The sequence below is a fragment of the Octopus bimaculoides genome, chromosome 30, assembly GCF_046866305.1.
Source record: "Octopus bimaculoides isolate indiv1 chromosome 30, ASM4686630v1, whole genome shotgun sequence".
NCBI classification, from domain to species: Eukaryota; Metazoa; Mollusca; class Cephalopoda; order Octopoda; family Octopodidae; genus Octopus; species Octopus bimaculoides.
The window spans coordinates 12,322,746-12,348,913 of NC_142957.1; the positions used below are offsets into that span (position 1 = coordinate 12,322,746).

The 26,168-nt window shown below is 39.5% G+C and overlaps 3 protein-coding genes across 3 annotated transcripts in view; 2 read left to right on the forward strand and 1 right to left on the reverse strand.

The window, feature by feature from the left end:
* The first annotated feature begins 140 nt into the window (after positions 1-140).
* On the forward strand, positions 141-1,829 carry LOC149130210 (histone-lysine N-methyltransferase PRDM7-like). Its single transcript, XM_089345858.1, has 3 exons — positions 141-177; positions 706-782; positions 1,593-1,829. Exons 1-3 carry the CDS (start codon positions 141-143, stop codon positions 1,827-1,829), a joined length of 351 nt encoding a protein of 116 aa, XP_089201984.1.
* Positions 1,830-4,355: 2,526 nt separating this feature from the next.
* On the forward strand, positions 4,356-9,323 carry LOC149130211 (uncharacterized). The gene is made up of 2 exons (XM_089345918.1): positions 4,356-5,923; positions 7,277-9,323. Exons 1-2 carry the CDS (start codon positions 5,668-5,670, stop codon positions 8,638-8,640), a joined length of 1,620 nt encoding a protein of 539 aa, XP_089202044.1. The 5' UTR covers positions 4,356-5,667; the 3' UTR covers positions 8,641-9,323.
* Positions 9,324-17,627: 8,304 nt separating this feature from the next.
* The window catches only part of LOC106881887 (putative ATP-dependent RNA helicase DHX37), a 30,803-nt gene continuing 22,262 nt past the window's right edge, over positions 17,628-26,168 (reverse strand). The window contains exons 26-32 of the mRNA XM_089346268.1: positions 25,620-25,740; positions 25,230-25,296; positions 23,801-23,915; positions 22,451-22,588; positions 20,844-21,012; positions 19,925-20,022; positions 17,628-17,794 (exon numbers count right to left, since the gene is read on the reverse strand). Coding sequence (XP_089202394.1) covers positions 17,718-17,794; positions 19,925-20,022; positions 20,844-21,012; positions 22,451-22,588; positions 23,801-23,915; positions 25,230-25,296; positions 25,620-25,740 — 785 coding nt within the window. The 3' untranslated portion in view covers positions 17,628-17,717. The remainder of the gene's footprint in view (positions 17,795-19,924; positions 20,023-20,843; positions 21,013-22,450; positions 22,589-23,800; positions 23,916-25,229; positions 25,297-25,619; positions 25,741-26,168) is intronic.

The window sequence follows — 26,168 nt, forward strand, 5'->3', positions numbered from 1 at the left end:
TGATTTGGCTTTCTATCTACAATTTGAACTCAGCACTACATGCTGACAGTGTACAGTACATGTTAGGTGATTGTGTTATACTGAGCTATGGAATTTCTTTCCAGTTAAGAGACCAGTATAAGAATTAAGTGGTGTAAACCATGGATTCTGAACTATCAGCCGTTTTGATAGCAGAATGTAAAAATATTGATAGAAGCTGTAGTTTGATTATACGACATAGAATATATACAGTATGAGTGATAGTAAAAATATGTTATTCAGAGTCGCTCTTAGATTTGAAGAGCTACATATGAAGATTTAAGTAAATATATTTATTCCTATATTAATCTGTTTCATGTGATCTTTCATAGAATTGAAAATAATGAGACATACACATGTAACTGTAATGGAGATAAAACTACTTCAGTTTAACTAATGGAAAACATCAGCTGTAGACTTAGCCATTGTGGGATAGTGTAGAGCAAGGTTATATGTTGAGATAAACAAAACGTGAATACATTTAGCAGCATAATTAACCAGAAAATACCTAACAACAGGGATTTAAAACTGAGATGTTCTGTCAGTAATCAATACAATAATTCCTCTGAACAGTGCTACAATAAAGCATTCTATGAATTTACTAGAATATTAAAATATATTCACTTCAGGATAACATAGTAAAACAGTGTAATTGTTGTAAATTTATTTCTTGCTGACTTTCATTAGATTGTGAAGACTGCAATGAAGAGTATACTGGTGACTGTCCCAACCATGGCCCACTCCTTGTGATTTCAGATAATAAGGTAAACATTCCTGACCATAATAAATATATATACTTTCATGATGGTTTGTTTAATAATATATTCCAATATAAGTTGAGGAAAAAAAGGTGTTTAGGTATTTCTATTTCATGATTGTTACAAACAAAACATAATCTAGCTTTGTTACTCGAGCGATTGAACAGATCTTTACAACTAAACTTATGTCTCTTTGAATGCTATAGTGTCTGTGTGGTAAAAAGTGTGTTTCCCAACCACATGGTTCCAGGTTCAGTCCCACTGCTTGGCACTTTGGGTAAGTTTTTTTGTTATAACTGTGGGCTGAAACAAAGTTTGTCAGTAGATTTGATAGACAGAAACTAGAAAAAGTCTGTTGTTCATATGTGTAAATGTTGCTGTCACATTGCTTTGACATCACATAATAATTGTAGCCGGGTGTCACTGCAATGCAAGCAGTATCCTTTATTTCCACTCTTCCTTGAAAAACACGTCTGGTTATGGAGATGGGAAATATTACCTTACCTGAAAACAAGTAAGGGTTGGTGATAAGAAAGTTATTTACCCATAGAAAATTGCCTCTACAAATTTCATCTGACCCATGCAACATGGAAAAAGAATGTTTAATGACGACGATGACGATGATAGATACTTCTTATATTAGTCTGGTAATATGAAGTTCCAACCATTTATAGCAAGACTTCAAAGAAAATGAAATATGATGCCAGATATTGTTTTGGCTGATAAGAGATAATACATATAGTCCATCTATGTTAATTACTAACATAGAATTTATTAGAGTTGCAGCAATTATCAATTATTTTTCTTTACATTTAGATTGCTAAAGGAACTCCCAATCGAGCCAAATTAACTGCCCCACCTTGTGTGTCTATCACAGAATCAAAAATTCCAGGAGCTGGTCTTGGAGCTATTGCACTTGTTACAATTCATGCTAGAAGCAGGTTTGGCCCTTACGAAGGAAAAATTATCGATGATCTGGATGAAGCTCATATTTCTGGTTACAGTTGGCAGGTACTGTGTTATAGACAATGGAATATACTTAACATCTTTTAATATACTCTTTACTCTTTTACTTGTTTCAGTCATTTGACTTCGGCCATGCTGGAGCACCGCCTTCAGTCGAGCAAATCGACCCCAGGACTTATTCTTTGTAAGCCTAGTACTTATTCTATCGGTCTCTTTTGCCGAGCCAGTAAGTTACGGGGACGCAAACACACCAGCATCGGTTGTCAAGCGATGTTGGGTGGACAAACACAGACACACAAACACATACACACACATACATACATACACATATATAAATATATATATATATATATATATATATATATATATATATATATATACACATATATATATATATATATATATATATATATATATATATATATATATATATATATATATATATATATATATATATATATATACACATATACGACGGGCTTCTTTCAGTTCCCGTCTACAAAATCCACTCACAAGGCTTTGGTCGGCCCGAGGCTATAGTAGAAGACACTTGCCCAAGGTGCCACGCAGTGGGACTGAACCCGGAACCATGTGGTTGGTAAGCAAGCTACTTCCCACAAAGCCACGCTATAGCTATATTGAATTATTAACTTGTATTATAGCCTCAAACCAAACAAAGTCTTTTGAGTAGATTTGGTTGAAAGAAACTGAAAGAAGCCTGTTGTGTGTGAATATGTATGTGTGTGTATGTGTGTGTATATATATATCTACTTGATGAAGTATATAATATAATTATATAAATATATAAGTATATAAATATAATTGTTTGGTGAGAAAGATTTGATTGATGTAATGTTAAATGGTTAGTTAGAAATAATTATGTATAAAGAAAAAACAAAAAAAAAAAAACTTTAAGGCGCTGCTCCAGCATGGCCGCAGTCTAATGAATGGAACAAGTAAAAGAAAGAAAGGAACATAAGAAAAAAACCCCATACATTTCGTACATATACCTGCGGCTAAAGACAAGCAGCTAGCTTTACTGATTGAGCGTGACAAAGGACGGATTGATGTCTAGCAAGATATATTTAAACAATGTCTATGAAAAGCATTCGACAATCCAGGATCGACCCACCCTCTTTGATCGAAGTAACCAAGTCTCGGAGGTAAATTCTTATATTCTATATATATCTGACTGGCCTTCGTAGGATTTTCGAGCGAGATCGTTGCCAGTGCCCCTGGACTGGCTCTTGTGCGGGTGGCACATAAAATACACCATTTCGAGCGTGGCCGTTGCCAGTATCGCCTGACTGGCCTTCGTGCAGGTGACACGTAAAAGCACCCACTACACTCTCTCAGTGGTTGGCGTTAGGAAGGGCATCCAGCTGTAGAAACTCTGCCAAATTTAGATTAGAGCCTGGTGTTGCCATCCAGTTTCACCAGTCCTCAGTCAAGTCGTCCAACCCATGCTAGCATGGAAAGCGGACGTTAAACGATGATGATGATGATGATGATGAAAGAAATATACAATATAATTCAATAACAATAAAGTTATGTTTATGAATTCGTATTGTAAGATTCCTGATGTAAAATCGTGTGTTGAAACAGATATTGGATGGTCGTTTCTTTTCTTTTTTTTTTTTTTTTTTTTTATCTTCCAAATGACTACATCCACTTTACCTTCATTTTTTCACTCGTGTATTAGTTCTTATTTTATTATATGAACTGATGTCCATTGTCTGGAAATCTTTTGTCGCACATCTGTGACCTCTTCAGTGGCACTTTTCGTTTTCATGTGTGTTCTTGCTCGACTTACTCCATTCTGTTCTAAGATATGTATCCTTATGTGCACATGCATTTGTGTCCTTATTTGTGTGCGTATGTATATGTGTGTGCTTGTGTGTGTGTGTGTGTGTGTGTGTCATAGCTTTTAGCAGCAGTGTAGCTTTCCCCTCAGCCCCATCCTCTCACCCCATTGTGGTGTTGCTGTCCTAAGACTCAAAAAAAAGAAAAAAATATACTCTTTACTCTTTTACTCTTTTACTTGTTTCAGTCATTTGACTGCGGCCATGCTGGAGCACCACCTTTAGTCGAGCAAATCGACCCCAGGACTTATTCTTTGGATGCCTAGTACTTATTCTAACGGTCTCTTTTGCCAAACCGCTAAGTTACGGTGACGTAAACACACCAGCATTAGTTGTCAAGCGATGTTGGGAGGACAAACACAGAAACACAAACATATACACACACACACATATATGTGTACATATATATACGACGGGCTTCTTTCAGTTTCCGTCTACCAAATCCACTCACAAGGCATTGGTCGGCCCGAGGCTATAGTAGAAGACACTCGCCCAAGGTGCCACGCAGTGGGACTGAACCTGGAACCATGTGGTTGATAAGCAAGGTACTTACCACACAGCAACTCCTGCGCCTATATATATATATATATATATATACATATATATATATATATATATATATATATATATATATATATATATATATATATATATATATATATATATATATATATATATATATATATATATATATATATATATATATATATATATACGATGGGCTTCTTTCAGTTTCCGTCTACCAAATCCACTCACAAGGGATTGGTCGGCCCGAGGCTATAGTAGAAGACACTTGCCCAAGGTGCCACGCAATGGGACTGAACCCGGAACCATGTGGTTGGTAAGCAAGCTACTTACCACACAGCCCCTCCTACGCCTATATGGTACAGTTCCTGTATACTTCTGTGTATGTGCGTTCACCCACGTTGTTGTCACTGTTACTACTGCTGATTGTGTTAGCTGTGTTGTTGACGTTGTTATGGCCATCCGCGTATTTTTCGTGTGTATGTGTATGCGTTCGCTTCATATGCATCCATGACTTTTATATAGTTTTTATTTATATATATAATCTCTATCTTACATTTATCACAGTTATGTGACATATATTTATATATTTATCTATTTATATATTTATTCACTGATTTTTTTCTTATACATCTATCTCTATTTCTCATACGTATTACAGGTAAGTGCATATATGTCTATTGTGTATTACCTCGTATGTTTCTGTGTATTACTTACATTTTTTCCCCTCTCTCTTCTCATCCCTACTATCTTTAGTCATGTAGTGTGATGTGGTGGGGGATATTACTGTTCTGTTCGTGTTTTTTACTGAGGCTCAGTCTCTCTACTGTTATGTGTGTGGCCTCTGTAATCTGTCTAAGTGTCGTGTCAGTTCTGTGTCGATAGTATTTTAACCTCTATGCTATTGATCGAGCCTCCATGTTCTGCCTGAGCATATTGGTAGAGCACTGACGATCTTTTCCCTTCTTTGTGCTCTCGCCAATGTTCACCTATATGTTCTCCTATGCTGCATGCAGTCTCTCCAATGTAGGTAGTTGTCATGTTTCTGCACCGTCCCTCAGTACATCGTAAGCTACACACTACATTCCTAACCTTACAGTTAACCTGTGGGTTCATCCTACATGCAACACAATTGTACTCTGTACATGGGTACGTATTGCAGATCATGGATTTTAAAGGGGGCAGTTATGTTTTTGGAAAATTCTGGATATAATTCTATTGTATTTTGATCTCTTAATCCCTGAAGTGACACCTTAGTTGGGATTGCTAAAGAGATGCAAAGATCACGAAATAAATGTAGAATATTGTCAACTTGTTGGTGAAGGAAAATAGGATTATAGTCTTTGCATGGCATTAACATTAACTTAACCACTATATCAGTGTGAGAGGGACAATAATGGTTAGGAACACTGCCCTTTCTTCTATGTCACATCATGACTATTGAAAATCATTGTTTCTCTCATGCTTCATAATATTCTCTCATAAATATTTACATATAGATTAATACTTATGGAAAATCTACCTATTTTGTTGATGCAATGAATGTGACAATTTCTAATTGGATGCGATATGTAAACTGCGCAAGGACGGAAGAAGAACAGAATTTAACTGCTTTTCAGTACAATGGTAATATTTACTATAGAGCATTAAGAAACATTGTTCCTGGTGAAGAATTACTTGTCTGGTATGGAGAAGAATACGCCAAAGATCTTGGTATATCACACTGTGAACAACTGAAAACAAAGACCGTTTCCATTGCTGGAGCACAGTTATCAGAAACAACCAGTTCTGCAGGTAAAAATCTCATCATCATCACCATCACCACCAAAACCAACACCACCACCACCACCATCATCATCATCATCATTTATCATCTCTTTTTCCAAGCCATCATGGGGTTGGATGTTTCAACATATAGTGGCAAGCCAGAGGGCTGCAGGAAAAAAAGATATTTGTATTATACAATAACATATATATATATATGCAATCATAGATATACTGTTGTTGTTGGCACTCCGTCGCTTACAACATCGAGGGTTCCAGTTGATCCGATCAACGAAACAGCCTGATCGTGAAATTAACGTGCAAGTGGCTGACCACTCCACAGACACATGTACCCTTACCTTAACGTAGTTCTCGGGGTATATTCAGCGTGACACAGTGTGACAAGGCTGACTCCTTTGAATTACAGGTACAACAGAAACAGGAAGTAAGAGTGAGAGAAAGTCGTGGTGAAAGAGTACAGCACGGTTCGCCACCATTCCCTGCCGGAGCCACGTGGAGCTTTAGGTGTTTTCGCTTAATAAACACTCACAACGCCTGGTCTGGGAATCGAAACTGCGATCTTATGACCGTGAGTCCGCTGCCCTAACCACTGGGCCATTGTGCCTCCACCATAGATATACACATAAATGCATACATACATATGTATGTATGCATGTATTGTTCTCATCTTCAGAATTTTAGGAACTTCGAGAGATATGAAATAACTCACTCTGCACATGCGATAGCTTTAAGCATTGGCATGTAAAATATTGAGTTAAACAAAAAAAAGCCCTCATATGAAAAAAAAGTTAAGGGTTGTCCATACTACAGATGTCAGATGTGCTACCGTTACACCAAAGCAAACCTTAGAATTTTCTCCATCTAATTAAGAATTTGTCACCCAAGGAGTTTTCTCACCCAATATATTCTACAAAGACGAAGGAGCGTGACCGTTGCCAGTACCGCCTGACTGGCCTTCATAGGATTTTCGAGCGAGATCGTTGCCAGTGCCCCTGGACTGGCTCTTGTGCTGGTGGTACATAAAATACACCATTTCGAGCGTGGCCGTTCCCAGTATCGCCTGACTGGCCTTCGTGCAGGTGACACGTAAAAGCACCCACTACACTCTCTGAGTGGTTGGCGTTAGGAAGGGCATCCAGCTGTAGAAACTCTGCCAAATTAGATTGGAGCCTGGTGTTTCACCAGCCCTCAGTCAAATCGTCCAACCCATGCTAGCATGGAAAGCAGACGTTAAACGATGATGATGATGATGTATTTATGTATGTGAGTGTGTGTGTGTGTGTGTGTGTGTCTGTGTGTGAGTGTGTATTTATTGATATTTAAAAACAGTTTTTTCTCAGTCATGTTTCTTTATATTTACAGATAACTGTCATTCCTCAATTTCTCAGATTGATACATTTCTTGAGAGTACCAAAATGCTTGAAGACTTGGAGCAACCTAGAATGAATTTGTCACCGGAAAATAATAAAATACAAACACAATCAATTAAGAGTGGAACAAACTGCAGAAAAGATGATTTATCAAATGTCACTGATGTGAATTCCAAAGAGAAACCATTCCGGTGTGAGAACTGTGGAAAGAAATTTTCTGACTCTTGTATATTCACAAGACACAAGAAAATCCATTCTGGAGAGAAAGCATTCCAGAGTAAGGATTTTGGAGAGAAATTACCTGACTCTAGTGACTTCAGTAAACAAGTGAAAAAAGACACTGGAATGAAACCACTTCATTCTGAAAAATGTAAGAAGTCATTCTCTCATTCTGGTACCTTAAGAACACATGAGAAAAGACAGACTGGAGAGAAACTATTTCAATGTAAAATGTGTACAAAGTCATTCTCTCGTTCTGGTGATTTAAGAACACATGAGAGAATACATTCTGGAGAGAAGCCATGTGGTAAGTCATTCTCTCGTTCTACTAAATTAAGAATACATGAGAGAATACACACTGGAGAGAAACCGTTTCAATGTCAGGAATGTGGTAAGTCATTCTCTCGTTCTAGTGGTTTAAGAATACATGAGAGAATACATTCTGGAGAGAAACCATATCAGTGTAAGGAATGTGGAATGTCATTCTCTCAGTCTAGTGATTTAACAAGACATGAAAGAATACATTCTGGAGAGAAACCATATCAGTGTAAGGAATGTGGAATGTCATTCTCTCGTTCTACTAAATTAAGAATACATGAGAGAATACACACTGGAGAGAAACCGTTTCAATGTCAGGAATGTGGTAAGTCATTCTCTCAGTCTAGTGATTTAACAAGACATGAGAGAATACATTCTGGAGAGAAACCATATCAGTGTAAGGAATGTGGAATGTCATTCTCTCGTTCTACTAAATTAAGAATACATGAGAGAATACACACTGGAGAGAAACCGTTTCAATGTCAGGAATGTGGTAAGTCATTCTCTCAGTCTAGTGATTTAACAAGACATGAGAGAATACATTCTGGAGAGAAACCATATCAGTGTAAGGAATGTGGAATGTCATTCTCTCGTTCTACTAAATTAAGAATACATGAGAGAATACATACTGGAGAGAATCCGTTTCAATGTCAGGAATGTGGTAAGTCGTTCTCTCAGTCTGGTAATTTACGAACACATGAAAGAATACATTCTGGAGAGAAACCATATCAGTGTAAGGTGTGTAGGAAGTCGTTCTCTCATTCTGGTAATTTACGAACACATGAAAGAATACATTCTGGAGAGAGGCCATTGCAATGAAAGGAATATTATCATTTACAGTATATGTAATAAGTGGCATTGTGGAGGTGCAATGGCCCAGTGGTTAGGGCAGCGGACTCGCGGTCATAGGATCGCGGTTTTGATTCCCAGACCGGGCGTTGTGAGTGTTTATTGAGCGAAAACACCTAAGGCTCCACGAGGCTCCGGCAGGGGATGGTGGCGAACCCTGCTGTACTCTTCCACCACAACTTTCTCTCACTCTTACTTCCTGTTTCTGTTGTGCCTGTAATTCAAAGGGTCAGCCTTGTCACACTCTGTGTCACGCTGAATATCCCCCCCCCCCCGAGAACTACGTTAGGGGTACACGTGTCTGTGGAGTGATCAGCCCCTTGCACGTTAATTTCACAAGCAGGCTGTTCCGTTGATCGGATCAACTGGAACCCTTGACGTCGTAAGCGACGGAGTGCCAACAACAACAACAACAATAAGTGACATTAATTTAAATTCTTTACATTATGATTACCTAACACTAATCATAATTTGTTTGGACTAAACTACACTTTGTGACTGTTTATATATATATATATATATATATATATATATATGCACACATACATATACACATATATATACCCTGACACATATGTTGTTGTCATGCTGTGTACAACATCAGTTCCATAAAAAAATAAATATAGACTTCCTTTCATAGATGACTTACAATATTATGGTTGTAGACTGATTCATTGACGAGGTAAGTCTGTTCTTTCAGTAAATCCTTTACAGCATTTCAAATCAATAGATTTGAGATTCTTAGCCAGTTATCCATTAGGTGGTTGTCATCTTATGTTCTTTATATTTTGTAACATGTTTTTGACTAATTTCAAAGCTTCCAGTTTACTTGTTTATTTTGATGTTCTGTGTTTCTTAAGATCTATAATTCATTTTGAGGATATTTCTGTGTTTTATATGTAAAAATATAGTATTTTTCAATGTCACGTAAAAAGCACATGTGGTGGTGCCATATAGAAAACACCATTGCTGGCACCGTGTGGAAGATCACCTGTGCCAACACCTCATACTAAAATCCCTGTGCTGGCGTCGCAAAAAGGGAACCCAGTACACTCTGTAAAGGGGTCGGCATCAAGCAAAGCATCCAGCCAGATAAACCATAACAAACCAAATGATTATAACCTGGTGCAACCTTCCAGCTTGCCAACCTGTGTCAAACCGTCCAACGCATGCCAGCATGGAAAATGAACGCTAAATGACGATGATGATGATGATGATGAAATATATATATGCACTTGGAAACTACAGTAGTTGTACTTACCAGGAGATATTTGTGTAAAATTTGGTTTTAGTATGTAGGATTGAAAGTGTAATTTGTTGTTGGTCCTAGTATGACTGCGTCCACATAGGGGGTCAATATAATATTTAAATTACTAAATTTAATGATATGAACAATCTAACTTTTAGGATAATGTAATGCATGCATGAGAATTATAGATATAGGGTGTCCCAAAAGTCACTGATGAGATTCAATTGTTCATAACCTCCTTGACTTTACAAATAAATGCATGAAATTTTGATACAATATAAAGGACATAATGGAAATTAATATGCACAAGTCAAATTTTGCAACGCCACTGCATCACATGTGAAAAATGACATCACTTAAATGGCAGCCATTTTGGTTTTGCATACCGATGCTCTTTGTTTCAGACCCCTCTTCTCTGATGGTCTCCTTTACTTACACCAGGGCCTCTGGTTTGTTGATGTCTAACCCTCTCTTTCATGTATCTTCACAAGAAAAAAATCCGAGCTAGTCACATGGAGGCCAGTTGACATTGCCGTGGAGAGGGACATTATTCTCCCTGCAAAGCCCTGCCGTAGCAACTGCACTGTTTCTCTTGCGGTGTGCGCAGTTGCCCCATCTTGCAGGAACCGTGTGTGAGGTCTAATTTGAATGGCCTTCACAATCCCGGATTTTTTTCTTGTGGGGCTGCCTGAAAAAGACCCTGGTGCATCTGAAGGATAACATCAGCAGAGAAATCAGGGAAGTGGGGTCTGAAAATCTGAGGGTGTTTTGGAAAGAGCAAGGGTTTGCAAAGCTGTCATATGACCTGTGCATATCAATTTCCATTATGTCCTTTTAGTGACGGCGCGTAGCTTAGTGGTTAGGGCATTCGGCTCACGATCATAAGGTGTCCTTGAGCAAGACACTTTATTTCACGTTGCTCCAGTCAACTCAGCTGGCAAAAATGAGTTGTACCTGTATTTCAAAGGGCCAGCCTTGTCACACTCTGTGGTCACGCTGAATCTACCTGAGAACTACGTTAAGGGGACACGTGTCTGTGGAGTGCTCAGTCACTTGCATGTTAATTTCACGAGCAAGCTGTTCCGTTGATCGGATCAGCTGGAACCCTCCTCGTCGTAACCGACGGAGTGCTCTTTATATCCTTTATATTGTATCAACATTTCATGCATTTATTTGTAAGGTTAAGAAAGTTATTAAAAATTGAAACCCATCATTACCTTTTGGGACACCCGGTATATATTCAAGTACACTATATAGGTAGGTAAGTAGAAAGGTAGATAGATGTATCACCTGTATCTATAGACATTTAATGCATGCATTAACATTGGAGTTTGATGTAATTAATATAAGAGAGTAACTCCCCATTGTCACTGTCATTCAACTGTTCCTCATTTATAACTTTAAGCAGCCACTACACTCTCTGAGTGGTTGGCGTTAGGAAGGGCATCCAGCTGTAGAAACTCTGCCAAATCAGATTGGAGCCTGGTGTAGCCATCTGGTTTCACCAGTCCTCAGTCAAATCGTCCAACCCATGCTAGCATGGAAAGTGGACGTTAAACGACGACGATGATGATGATGAATGATAAGGCTGATGCGTTTTAAATTGTCTTTATTCTATCTTCTACTAAATGATCTTCATTACTTCACACACACACACACACACAAGCATTTATATCTATGCATAAGTGTATACATATGTGTGTGTATAGAGTGTAAGCGACCTGAGAGAAATGTTGGACAGAAGAAGCATTAGATGTGACGTGCAGGAGAGACGTCTGCACTGGTATGGTCATGTACTACGGATGGATGAGGAGAGCTGTGTGAAGAAGTGCCACTCCCAAACACTGAAAGGAACCCGTGGGGTGAGGTGGTGAAACATGACCTTTGAACGTTGGGCCTCGCAGAGACAATGATGGAAGACCGAAACCTGGAGATATGCTGTAACTGAGAAGACCTGGCAGGTAAAGTGAGATCACAGTTGTAGCCGACGCCAGTGTCACATAACCAGCCCACTCAGAAAGTACCTTTGGATCGTATGTGATGTCTACATACACATCTTTAAGACCCTAGATTTAGTATCTGCTTCTCTGTGTTTACTCCAGTGTGTGACTTCATATGAATCCATCTTATCAAAAATAGAATTTTAATCTTAAAACATTACATTCAACAATTCCCAATTGCTTTAGGGCAGCATTGATATTTCCACATTACCTGTTCATGTGCAGTATTGTACCTTCATTGGTCATTTATTCTAATTGATCTGACCAATCATGTGTTAATTGTTACTTAACAATATTTGGATGCTTTTTTATGAATGGGAGTTTCTGAGGACTTCTAAAGATTCGACTGTGATATTCTCTGCTATATCATATTGTATAATATTATTTTGTATAAAATTATCATTTTGCAATGTTATTTATATTTGCGTTCATGTTTTGCCTCTAACATGCATATAATTATATATATATAAATGCAACCACAATTCAGACCTCCAACCGTTACTGTTAAATATTCAATTTGTGTCATTGTTAATTATGTATAAAATATCTGAAAATTTGATGCTGTTTTGTTATGAATTATTATATGTATTACTCCATGATTGTGGTATAACATCATATTGTTTTGTGGTGTATGAGCACGTATCTAGAAGAATATGTGTGTTAGTGTGTGTATGTACGTGTTTTTGCATGTATGTTTACATGAGTATGAGCATGCATAAATGTGTGTGTGTATGTGTGTCTGCTGTGTATATTTATTTGTATGTTTATATGTATCTATGTATACTTAACATGGAGGCGCAATGGCCCAGTGGTTAGGGCAGCGGACTCGCGGTCATAGGATCGCGGTTTCGATTCCCAGACGCGCGTGCACACACATACAAACAGCAAGATGCATACACAGATACATGATTACACACACACATACGTACATACATACATATATATATATATATATATATATATATATATATATACATACATACATATATATACGTACTATGTACATATATATATATATGCACACACATACATACATAAGGAGAGAGTGTGGGAGAGATGATGTAACAGAATCCGAAGCTTATGTTCAAAAATATTAACTATGACGTCATAATTCGTTAACCGTGTCCTCACTCGTATTCCTGCAACATCTATAATTCTTTATTAACCGTTAGAACAGCCAACATTATTTCAAAGATGATTTCTGCCAGTTCCAATATAGTTTTGGTCTGAGGCGTGACGCCAACAGCTAAAGGGCGATAATTCAAAGAGAAAGAATAAATTTGCTTGCAGTTATCTCCCCCTACACCATACTCTGTTCTATATTTCCAAACGTCCTCTTGCCGCTACACTTTTACTATTTTACCCTTCTACTTGTTTTAGTCATTTGACTGCGACCATGCTGGAGCACAGCCTTTATAGTTTGAGCAAATCGACCCCAGAGCTTATTCTTTGTAAGCCCAGTACTTATTCTATCGGTCTCCTTTTGCCGAACCGCTAGTTTACGGGGACGTAAACGCACCAGCATCGGTTGTCAAACAATTTTGCGGGGACAAACATACATACATACATACATACATACATACATATATATATATATATATATATATATATATATATATATATATATATATATATATATATATACACACACACACGTACATATATATATATATATATACATACATATATGACGGGCTTCTTTCAGTCGGTCGGCCCGAGGCTATAGTAGAAGACACTTGCCCACGCTGTGGGACTGAACCCGGAACCATGTGGTTGGTAAGCAAGCTTCTTACCACACACGTACACCTGCGCCTCCTTATATTTATATATTAAAAAAAAAAATTTCCCTTCATTATTCTACGAAACATTGACATAAATTTTTATATTTTGATCTGGGGCACTGTCGTGGTATTAGCTGTCAGAAGTGAAAGTAGAAAAATATGACAAGGAACGTTACTGCTGGTTTGAGTTGATTCTTTGGCTACTGACAGCTAATACCATGACTGGCCGGAGCGAGCTATCTGTCTGTCTGTCTGTCTGTCCGTCTCTCTCTCTATCTATCTATCTATCTATCTATCTATCACTCGAAAGTTATTGGAACAAATTTGACACCTATATCCATGCGTTTGAAAACACACAGAGTATAAGGGTACTACTAAAGCAGAGTGGTCCCGAACGCGCAGTCGCGCGTCCGCGCTAGCCAGTCGTGAGTGGTCGATCCTATTATTTTTAAACTTCAAACTTCATTTGTTTTCTATTTTGATAAATTCTCTCTGTTGAAAATTATATTTTTATATTTTAAATAATTTGCAATTTCAGAAAATATATTTTTATATTAAATTTGCGTTTTCTAATTTGATAAATTCTACGGACACAAACAGAGGTGAACGAGTGATAGATAGATAGATAGATAGAGAGAGAGAGAGAGAGAGAGAGAGAGAGAGAGATAGTGAGATAGACAGACAGACAGACAGATAGATAGCTCCGGCTAGTCAGTAGCCAAAGAATCAACTCAAACCAGCAGTAACGTTCCTTGTCAGTTCTACTTTCACTTCTGACAGCTAATACCATGACAGTACCTGATCGGGAAAGAATTTAGTGGAAAAAAAAAAAAAAATATTCGATATCCAATTTTTTTTTTCTACTTTCAAACCTGGTACTTATTTTGGTGGTATCTTAGGCCAAACTGGTAGACGACGGAGAAATAAACAAACAAACACCGGTTGCCAAGTGATGGTGGTGGACATAAACACACACACGCACATGCACGTGCATGCGCAAATGCATGTTCTTTTATTCTCTTATGTGTTTCAGACGTTTGACTGCGGCAATGCTGGAGCACCGCATTTAGTCGAACGAATCAATCGCAGGACGTGTGAGGATTTCATTTTAAGGAACGATAAATTGTTGTGCAGCCGGTCTTCCACGAGGCATTTTCGATCTCTCAGCCGGTACTGTGATATTCAATCACGTGTGTGATTTATTTATAAACAGCTAAAAAAAAAAAAAAAAAAACACATTTCAGAGTGTTACGGATAATACTAGTAAGACGTTAGGTGGAGATGGAGTATATGTAATCTGGGTATACCCCCACTTTTAAATTTTGTTTTTTTTACGGAATCCTATGTTTCAGACCATGGAGAATCAGATTCTGGAAAAAAATTTTCAAAAATCTCAATTTCAAAATTTCGATCCCCCCCCCCCCCGGTTTTTATATAGATCCACAGGGTAAACCTAACCCTAACTCAAACCCTAACCCTAACCCTAACCCAACCCTGACCGTAACCCTGACCCTAACCCTAACCCTGACCCTAACCCTAACCCTAACCCTAACACTAGTTTTGTGAGATTTGGCTGTTATTTCTAGCATGTAAATAGCCTGCTTGGTGGTGGTGGGGGGGAATTGAAACTTTTCAAAAATTTTTTTTTCAGAATCGGAATCTCCATAGCCTAAAACGTGGGATTCCGTAAAAAAAAATTAATAAATAAGGGGGGAAAAGGTTCAGATTACATATAGTCCATCTCTACCAGACGTTAAGCTATTTCCCTGGTATATTTTTATTTACTTTTTTTTACTACCCTAAACTTCGAAGATTACCCGAAAACCGTGGAGGCGCAATGGCCCAGCGGTTAGGGCAGCGGACTCGCGGTTTCGATTCCCAGACCGGGCGTTGTAAGTGTTTATTGAGCGAAAACACCTAAAAAGCTCCACGAGGCTCCGGCAGGGGATGGTGGCGAACCCTGCTGTACTCTTTCACCACAACTTTCTCTCACTCTTACTTCCTGTTTCTGTTGTGCCTGTCATTCAAAGGGGTCAGCCTTGTCACACTCCGTGCCACGCTGAATATCCCCCCGAGAACTACGTTAAGGGGTACACGTGTCAGTGGAGTGCTCAGCCACTTGCATGTTAATTTCACGAGCAGGCTGTTCCGTTGATCGGATCGACTGGAACCCTCGACGTCGGAAGCGACGGATTGCCAACAACAGCAACAACAACCCGAAAACCACTACTTCTGGAATCGCCCAAGTTAACCAAACTATCCACCTTTTTTTTTTCTTTCGCGTTTTAAGACTTTTTGACTGCCACTTCTAGCATATCGTGTACGCGCAACGGAGTAATAGGAAACCGCTACGCCTGGAAAAAATCGCCCATGTTATTACGGCCTTCAAACTCATTTCTAGGACTCGTATGGTAAGATCGCCTTTTTATCTTTAATTTATATTTGTCCATTGAATGTTTTGGTAGCTTATGAATTTTTAGTCATGTATATTTAACTTTTTGATAGGCCGTTCTATTTCTATTTTATTTTTACCTTCTGTGATTCTATGTATACGTATTATTTTTTATGTGTCTGAAAACCATGGTGATTTTTATATATGATTAAATGTTTGAGGGTGGGGTGTTGTATGTAAAGTCGTTGACCAAAACTTAATGCTTGTTCTATAACCAATGCTTCTTATATATATATATATATATATATATATATATATATATATATATATATATATATATACACTCGTTACTCTTTTACTTGTTTCAGTCATTTGACTGTGGCCATGCTGGAGCACCGCCTTTAGTCGAGCAAATCGAGCCCAGGACTTATTCTTTGTAAGCCTAGTACTTATTCTATCGGTCTCTTTTTGCCGAACCGCTAAGTTACGAGGACGTAAACACACCAGCATCGGTTGTCAAGCGATGTTGGGGTGTGGGACAAACACACACACACATATATATATATGTATGTATATATATATATATATGTACATGTATACGATGGGCTTCTTTCAGTTTCCGCCTACCAAATCCACTCACAAGGCTTTGGTCGGCCCGAGGCTATAGTAGAAGACACTTGCCCAAGGTGCCACGCAGTGGGACTGAACCCAGAACCATGTGGTTGGTAAGCAAGCTACTTACCACACAGCCACTCCTACGCCTATATCTATATCTATCTATCTATATATATATATATGAATAATTATAATTAAGGCCTCTGGAATGCCATTTGGTGAATGTGGGAGTTTGATGCCACTACCCTCATCTTTGTTTCTTGCCTTGAGGTAGGCTCATCTGAAACCCTTGACAGGAGGAGATCCAGTTTTATTTTGAAGACGCCTCTATCCACACCATGCCAGTCTCTCAGGCATTTTAGGATACTGAAGGGCTGCTGGCCCTTGAAACCCAAGCTGCTGCTGCAGCATCTGTTTCTTGTAATGCTGGGATCTTTGGCACTATGCAGTGCCACCCTCCCCCGTTCTGCTGTTTACTCCCCTTTTTTTTTCTTTTACCTGTTTCAGTCATTTGAGTATGGCCAAGCTGGAGCACCACCTTAAAAGGACTTATCTTTAATAAGTGTAGTACTTATTCTATTGGTATCTTTTGCTGAACCGTCAGGTTAAGGGACATAAACACACCAGTTGTCAAGCAATGGAAATGGGGACAGATATAGATGCATACACATATATATATACACACACACACACACACATACATATATATATATATGATGGGCTTCTTTCAGTTTCCATCTACCAAATCCACTCACAAGGCTTTGGTCAACCGAAGGGTTTAGTAGAAGACACTTGCCCAAGGTGCCACGCAGTGGGACTAAACCCGAAACCATGTGGTTGGGAAGCAAGCTTCTTACCACACAGCCATGCAAACATATACACAAACTCAGAGGTATGATAAAAATTAACAAGGAAAACAGTTTAGAAATATAAATAAATATTTATTTATTTTTTAGTCAATGACTTTTTACATTAAAAATGTTCGTTAGCGATGCTAACAAAGGGGATAATTAGACTGGTGGCCATAGTTCTTTTACTGCAGCATGTTGTTCCTCAGGTAGCCATTTCAAGTATTCTGCTAAAAGATCTACAAAGAAAACAAATTAAACAAATTGTTAATGATTGGGGCTGGTATTTAATTTATCCATCCATCTTCTCTGCTCACTATTTCTGAGAGGGTTGTGGAGGTAGAGTCCTGAGGTACCTCCTATATAGGGTCCTATCAGAAACAACCATATTTACTCTTTTCCTCCGGGGTCCCCCAAGCATGACCAACAGAGACTATAGATATCATCCAACCATGTCTACCCTTAGGTCTCCTGCCAGTTGGCTTAGCTTGAAGAATCCATCTTGCGATTCTGTCCTGTAGCGTTCTAATCACATCTGTAGAACTGGAGCCGTGACCTCTCTTGATGCAGATGGCTCAACCGGGAGAGAGTCCTTGAGACTGTGAATATTCCCCGATCATCTTGTTCTTGGTCGACCCCTAGGTCTCTCACCAGATGATTCTTTTCTGTGACATTCTAATCACAATGTCCCTTTGTGCTGGAGAGACACCCTGCGGCTATGGATATTATCCAACCACCTCGTTCTAGGACGACTGGCTCAAGTACGGCCATACTTTGACATCCATACTACAACAAAATACAGAATACACTGTTGGACCACTGAACTCAACACATATTTCTTCCTCTCCCTCGGATTATTTCCTTTTATATTCCTTTCTGTCAAAGATCATAGGTTTGAAACGTAAGAGATTTTTCTATTGTTGTTCCTACACCAATCTTCGTCTTTGATTTTCTATAAATTTTAACTATATATATATATATATACAATAATAGGATAAACTCTCATATAAGAATTTATCAAGTAGTAAAAAATGTGTTTATTATGGTAGTTAACGTGAGGCATTCTTGTATAGTTATGCCCTTATATATATATATACATATATACCTATCGCTACTATTACACCACCACATACATTAATACACCCACTAATCACTTCTCCTACATTTCGCACACCACAAACTCTGAACATACTCCTCAACATTCTGATGAGATCTGCCAAACCACTGGCTAGATTGAAACGTATGTAAATGACTATTGCATAACATACACAATGACTCACTACATAACCTCAACCTCCACAATGGCTCATTACATAACCTCCACGTAATAAAACAGCGGCTAACTAGTCCAACAGTATTGCTTTTTCTTGTATTTGTTGTTCCATCCCTTAATTATATTTATAAATATATGAACTTTTTTTATAAATATATTTATAAATATATGAACTTTTTTTGAATAAGTTCTCCACCAATAATGGTGCTTTCATACCGTTGGGCTTGGTAAAAATTATTAATAATTAATTGATTTATTAATTAATATAGGAAATGTGCTGTGCGTGAGAAGACCCGGCAAGCCAAGTAAGATCGTTGCCAGTGCCCCTGGACTGGTTCTTGTGCGGGTGGCACATGAGATGCACCATTTTGAGCGTGGCCGTTGCCAGTACCGCCTGACTGGCTCCCGTAGGATTTTCGAGTGAGATTGTTGCCAGTGCCCCTGGACTGGCTTGTGCGGGTGGCACATAAAAGACACCATTTCGAGCGTGGCCGTTTTCGTGCGGGTGACACGTAAAAGCACCCACTACACTTTCTGAGTGGTTGGTGTTAGGAAGGGCATCCAGCTGTAGAAACTCTGCCAAATTTAGATTGGAGCCTGGTGTTGCCATCCGGTTTCACCAGTCCTCAGTCAAATCGTCCAACCCATGCTAGCATGGAGAGCGGACGTTAAACGATGATGATGATGATGATGATATATATATAAATGTTATGAAGGGTATTGGAGTCAACCAAACCCTAAAGATACAGGTAATACTGAGTAAGGGCTGTGTCCCGACTAGTTTTGCCCCTGTCGTGGTTGCAACATGAGTGGGGAATATAACATGGGTCGTGTATTAGCGTGTGTGTGTATAAAGAGAGAAAAGGATAAAGAGAACAATGGCAAAGTTAGAATTATATTTTATGGATAATTCTAACTTTGCCATTGGTCGCTTTATCTTATTCTTTCTTTATATATATATATATATATAATAGACAACCACAGTAATTCACACACCATACCATATAACTATTATAACATACTTATATTACACCATATAAACACTAATAAAGTTACACCATAAAATCACAGTATTATATGATGACAAAAAACTTACAAGTCTCATTCTTAGACCATTCGTCTGTTAGTGACTTCTTGTCATCGACGTCTGCAGCCAGAAGGCACCTCAGGAGTTTCTCTGTCTCTGGTTTTAGCCTGTCCAGGAGGAAGCAATAAAGAAATATTAATTAAGTCTTTAACATTTAACCCTTTTATTACCATATTCCTGGGAGAATAATGACAATAACGAAGGTGTTTTAGGTGTTTTCGCACAATAAACACTCACGACGCCTGGTCTGGGAATCGAAACCGCGATCCTACGACCGCGAGTCCGCTGCCCTAACCACTGGGCCAATGCGCCTCCACGCTTCCCTGAATAAAGAAAGTCTTTCCACACAGCCATAGCTTTTTTTCCTCAAACTACTAGAAACCCAAAGTAACTTCATCCTTTTTTGTCTTAATTTCTCCTTCTTCATAGCCATACTAAGCGGTTTCTCGCCTTGTCTGGGACTTCCTTCATCATCACCACCATCATCATCATCGTTTAACGTCCGCTTTCTCTGCTAGCATGGGTTGGACGATTTGACTGAGGACTGGTGAAACCAGATGGCTACACCAGGCTCCAATCTGATTTGGCAGAGTTTCTACAGCTGGATGCCCTTCCTAACGCCAACCACTCCAAGAGTGTAGTGGGTGCTTTTACGTGCCACCGGCACGAAGGCCAGCCAGGCGGTACTGGCAATGGCCACGCTCAAATGGTGTATTTTATGTGCTACTTGCACAGGAGCCAGTCCAGGGGCACTGGCAACGATCTTGCACGAAAGTCCTTACACATGCCACGAGCACAAGTGCCAGAAAGGCGATGCTGGGCACAGGTGCCATCCCGATCTCGCTTTCGCTTGCCCCAATAAGTCCTTATAAAAATGAAAAACAAAAAGCTCCCCCCCCCCCCCACACAATAACAGCATTCTTCTTACCTGGACCAGTATTTCACCATCACACAGGGCGGATCTTTCATATGAGGGACAAACTTTTTCAATGCAGGACATACTTCGCCTTCAAGAAAGAACCTGCCAAACCATTTATAAAGATCGGAACCTTTCGGAAACTCCACTTCAAGAGTGTCAAACGGCCAGCACTTGGCGCCTACAGAGATAGAAAAATATAATCATAATCATCATCATCGTTTAACGTCCGCCTTCCATGCTAGTATGGGTTGGACGATTTGACTGAGGACTGGTGAAACCGGATGGCTACACCAGGCTCCAATCTGATTTGGCAGAGTTTCCACAGCTGGATGCCCTTCCTAACGCCAACCACTCAGAGAAATATATAGCTATGATGAGTCTTAAGAGCTTATCCATAGTGGAGGATAAGGTGATCAAGGGGAGCTTGTTATTGTTGTTTAGCCCAAGGTCAGCCTTGACCTAGTAGGGCTCTGTTCATGACCATTCCAGTCATTTATTCAGACATTGTGTATCTAGGACTACATTGAGCAAGACACTTCATTTCACGTTACGCCAGTCCCCCTTTTGATCAAGGGGGGAATGTTGGCTGGCCCTCTTAGCCAGCAGGGTGGCATCATTTGAGGGCTAAAACAATGCAAAAGTGCATTGTGACCAGTGATGTGTAACATATGACAGCCTGGTCAATCATGAGTATCATGTGATATTTTTTTTGTTTATGCGCCCTTTTAAAGCCTAACCAGGCTTATGTGTCCCCCCACCCCCACCCAGCTGGACGGGATGCCAGTCCAATGCAGTGTTACTCAAGAAACAGGAAGAAAGAGCGAGAGAAAGTTGTTGTGAAAGAGTACAACAGGGGTCGCCACCATCCCCTGCCGGAGCCTCATGGAGCTTTAGGTGTTTTCGCTCAATAAACACACACAGCGCCTGGTCTGGGAATCGAAACCGCGATCCTCCAACTGCGAGTCCACTGCCCTAACCACTGGGCCATTGCACCTCCACAATATTCCATTATTCAGAGGTCTCAACTGGTAGAACTTATATGTGCAATTTGTTTGCAAAATATCCCATACTTAGCAGTTCAGCAAAAGAAACCAACAAAATAAGTACCATGAAAAAGAAATAGTTAAAAATTGCATGGCACCTTGGGTAAGTGTCTTCTACTATAGCCTCAGGCCGACCAAAGCCTTGTGAGTGGATTTGGTAGACGGAAACTGAAAGAAGTCCGTCGTGTATATGTATATATATATATATATATATATATATATATATATATATATATGTATGTGTGTTTGTGTGTCTTTGTTTGTCCCCCCACCATCGCTTGACAACCGATGCTGGTGTGTTTACGTCCCCGTAACATAGTGGTTTGGCAAAAAGAGACCGATAGAATAAATACTAGGCTTCCAAAGAATAAGTCCTGGGGTCGATTTGCTCGACTAAAAAGGCGGTGCTCCAGCATAGCCGCAGTCAAATTACTGAAACAAGTAAAAGAATAAAGAGTTTAGTGCTGGGGTCAATTTGTTTGGCCAAGCCTTTCAAGGAAATGGTTCCAGCATGGCCACGATCCAGTGATTGAAACAAGTAAAAGAATGAAATGTAAAAAATTCCTAACTTACCAAAAGTTCCAGACATGTGACAGAAGACTTTCCCGGTCTTTGGATCGAATCTTGGAGCAGGAGATTCTTCGGGTTTGGAAAACTGGCACAGATTTGGTAATATCAAAGGGAACCAGTGGGCCTCGACACCAGCAGCAACTGTAAAAATAAGGAATGGTTTGGAGAGATGTAAAGGCAGTCAGAAGAGATTTTTAGGGGTTAGTGAGGTAGGGTATGAGTGCGGGGGGCGGGGGGTGCATGTGCAGTTACAGTGTGTCACTGCATCCACCATTTCTGCTCAGGTCATCATCATCATTATAATCATCTAATCTCAGTTTTCTATGCTGGCATGGGTTGGACGGCTTGACAAAAACTGATAAGCCAGAGAGCTGCACTAGGCGCCAGTCGTCTGTTCTGGTTTGATTTCTACACCTGGGTGCCCTTCCTAACACCAACCACTCCAAGAGGGTAATTGGATGCCTCTTATGTGTCACCGGCACAGGTGCCTGTTACGTGTCACCAGCATGGGTGCCTTTTAGCGTTAGGGTTACCAGCACAGGCACTTTTTTTATGTGTTGTCATCACTGGTAAAGACCACAATTCACTGAACTTAACATATCTTCTGAAGCACATCACGATTTCGCTTTCCCTTGCACCAACATGTCTTCGCAAGCCGAGTTTCCTGTCCAATGAAGGAGACATGTGACAATTATTCAGAGTCTTATTATGGCAACCAAATAATTGTCACATATTATATTACAGATATAGATATAGATATATATATATATATATATATATATATATATATATATATATATATATATATATATATATATATATGGGCATGGCTATGTGGTTAGGAAGCTTGCTTCCCAGCTACATGGTTTCGGGTTCAGTCCCACTGCGTGGCACCTTGGGCAAGTGTCTTCTGCTATAACCCCAGGCCGACTGAAGCCTTGTGATTGAATTTGGTAGGCAGAAGTTACTGCCGCATGAGTATATGTCTCTGTATGTGCTTGTGCCTCTCTCCCAGAGAGTGAGAGAGGGATATATATATATATATATATATATATATATATATATATATATGTAACAGGTTAGATATGGGAGCATGCACCATTGCAGCATGTCGGTGCGTTCACTATTTGTCAGGATATTTGTTTAGGTCATTCCAGGCAACCCTCTGAGTAGAGCCCCAGCCAGTCCCCTTCACTGTGAGATACTTCCTCACTCTCTATGACCATGAGATACGTGGCTGACCAACACATGAACCATCACCCCAGCCAGACCCTCAGAGAAGAGGATACGATACGCAGCATGACCTCACAGCAAGTAGTGGGGCTGTAATATATCAAAATTTTCATAACTCACTTTTCATGTAGGGTTTTGCTGTTTCATGAACAAACTGGTAGACAACATATTGGGGCCGTTTCTTGTGAAGAATGGATTCTGGGTGGATCCACACAGGGTCATTGGAATCTAAGGTCTTTCAGAAATAAAGAAGGAGAGAATGAGATTTATTTTTTGTGGGGGAAGAGTGGTTGAGATTTTAGAAGAACAAAAGAGAGAATGAGAGAGATTTTAGGAGAGTGATAGAAAGATTTTTTAAAAGAAACAGAGATTTTGGAAGAGAAAGAGAGAGCTCTGTTAGAACAGCGGTTCCCAAAGTGGGCAGTATTGCAACCCCCCCCCCCACTGGGGGCGCTGGAAACTTCCAAAGGGCCATTGAAGAAAAGTGGGGTGATAATGGGGGTAGCGAGTCATGCAATAAAGGAGTAGTGATTCATGCCGTCGTCGTTTAATGTCCGCTTTCCATGCTAGCATGGGTTGGACGATTTGACTGAGGACTGGTGAAACCAGATAGCTACACCAGGCTCCAATCTGATTTGGCAGAGTTTCTACAGCTGGATGTCCTTCCTAACGCCAACCACTCCGAGAGTGTAGTGGGTGCTTTTACATGTCACCGGCACGAAGGCCAGTCAGGTGGTACTGGCAACGGCCACGCTCAAAATGGTGTATTTTACGTGCCACCTGCACAGGAGCCAGTTTGGCGGCACTGGCAACGATCTCGCTTGAATGTCTAAAAACAACAAAATAATGGGTTCGTTAGGTTAAGTTTTATTTGTGAAATACAATTGCTTTGAATTTGCTTCAGAAAGAGGTTTATCTTTGTGATGGTTAGAATGTGTGCTAGGGGGTGCTAAGAATGTGGCCTGGATGTCAAGGGGGTTGCAACCTGAGAAAGTTTGGGAACCACCGTTTTAGAAGAATGAAAAAAGAGATGTTTTAGGAGAAAGAGTGAGATTTTGGAAGTGAAAGAGAAAGATCTTTAGAAGTGTGAGAGAGAGAGATCTTTTAGAAAATGAGAGCTGTTGAGAGAGAGAGAGAGAGAGAGAGAGAGAGAGAGAGAGAGAGAGAGATAGAGAGAGAGAGAGAGAGAGATAGAGAGAGAGAGAGAGAGAGAGATAGAGAGAGAGAGAGAGAGAGAGAGAGAGAGAGAGATAACATCAAAATTTAATTAAAACAAAGAATGAAGATCACAACACAACTGGCAACACTTAGAAAAATACAAAATAAATTATAAACATTCAATATTTCAACGTAAATGAATTTTTACTAGCTATAACACGACTCCTAAATACTTTGCTGCCACAAACAAATAAACAGCAATACACCACTGTTAGCACTTCATTCAGAAGATGGCGACCTTACGGCACGAGTCCTAAATATCGGCCTTTTCCGTAAAAAGTGCAATAAAAACTTTGCTTCGCTGTGTGATCAATAATCAATAATTAATTACCTCATAAGCATGTTTCATTTGTTTTTTCTTCTCTGCTGACCAATCCTCTGGAATATTGTCTATACGCCTGATAAAGACATTAGAATAATCAGTGTTAATATTACTGGTATTCATCATCATTTAATGTCCATTAGCATTCAAATTATTTTGTCAAAAGCAATATTTTCAATCAATCATTCCAAAATGATTGTTAGTGATTAATAAACATTTCCATATCTTCCATCTTCCATCTCTTTCATTAATCAAATATATATATATATATATTGGCTTATGACTATAAAAGAGGACATTTGCCCAGGATACCATGTGGTGGGACTGACCCCAAAAACCTTTTGGTTGGCAAGTCACGCCTGCAACCAAATCTGAGAAATGGTACTAACAACACATTACCTGGCAACATGGTCTGCCATTCCAGCCAGCAAGATCTGTCGCAGCAACTTGGCATGGGCGTCAGTCGGGGGTGACATCTTTGGATCAATACACAGCTGTAGACCAGGAACAGCAAGGTTGACTGGAAAAAGACAACCACAATTGAAAGTGAAAATGAAAGTAGGTTGAAAAAGATGAAACAAGTATTTGGAATGTTTTGGTTTGCAAAAATTCTCTGAGATGATAAAGATGATGACAAAGGAGGAATAAGTTTCCATCCATCTTCTCCATCAATTATCCTGGGAAGTCATGGAGGTAGAGTCCTCAGGCAACTTCTCCATAGGGTCCTTGAAGAATCCATCATGTGATTCTTTTCTAACCATGTCTGGAGAATTGGAGCTGTGACCTCTTGATGCAGAAAAGTAGTGGCTTGATCTGAAGAGAAACCCTTGGCCTAAGGCACCTCCTCCATAGTGTCCTGTCAGAAGTAACTGTCATTTCATTTTGAGGGTGGACTCCCAAGCATGACCAACGCAGACTATGGATTATTAACCAACCATCTCGTTCTTG

Bases quoted from the DNA above. Each gene is read 5' to 3' on its own strand.
- LOC149130210 (XM_089345858.1), top strand. From the start codon at position 141: ATGGATTCTGAACTATCAGCCGTTTTGATAGCAGAAT. The intron at 178-705 runs GTAAAAATATTG...GACTTTCATTAG, and splicing joins AGCCGTTTTGATAGCAGAAT to ATTGTGAAGACTGCAATGAA. The intron at 783-1,592 runs GTAAACATTCCT...CTTTACATTTAG, and splicing joins TTGTGATTTCAGATAATAAG to ATTGCTAAAGGAACTCCCAA.
- LOC149130211 (XM_089345918.1), top strand. From the start codon at position 5,668: ATGAATGTGACAATTTCTAATTGGATGCGATATGTAAACTGCGCAAGG. The intron at 5,924-7,276 runs GTAAAAATCTCA...TTATATTTACAG, and splicing joins AGAAACAACCAGTTCTGCAG to ATAACTGTCATTCCTCAATT.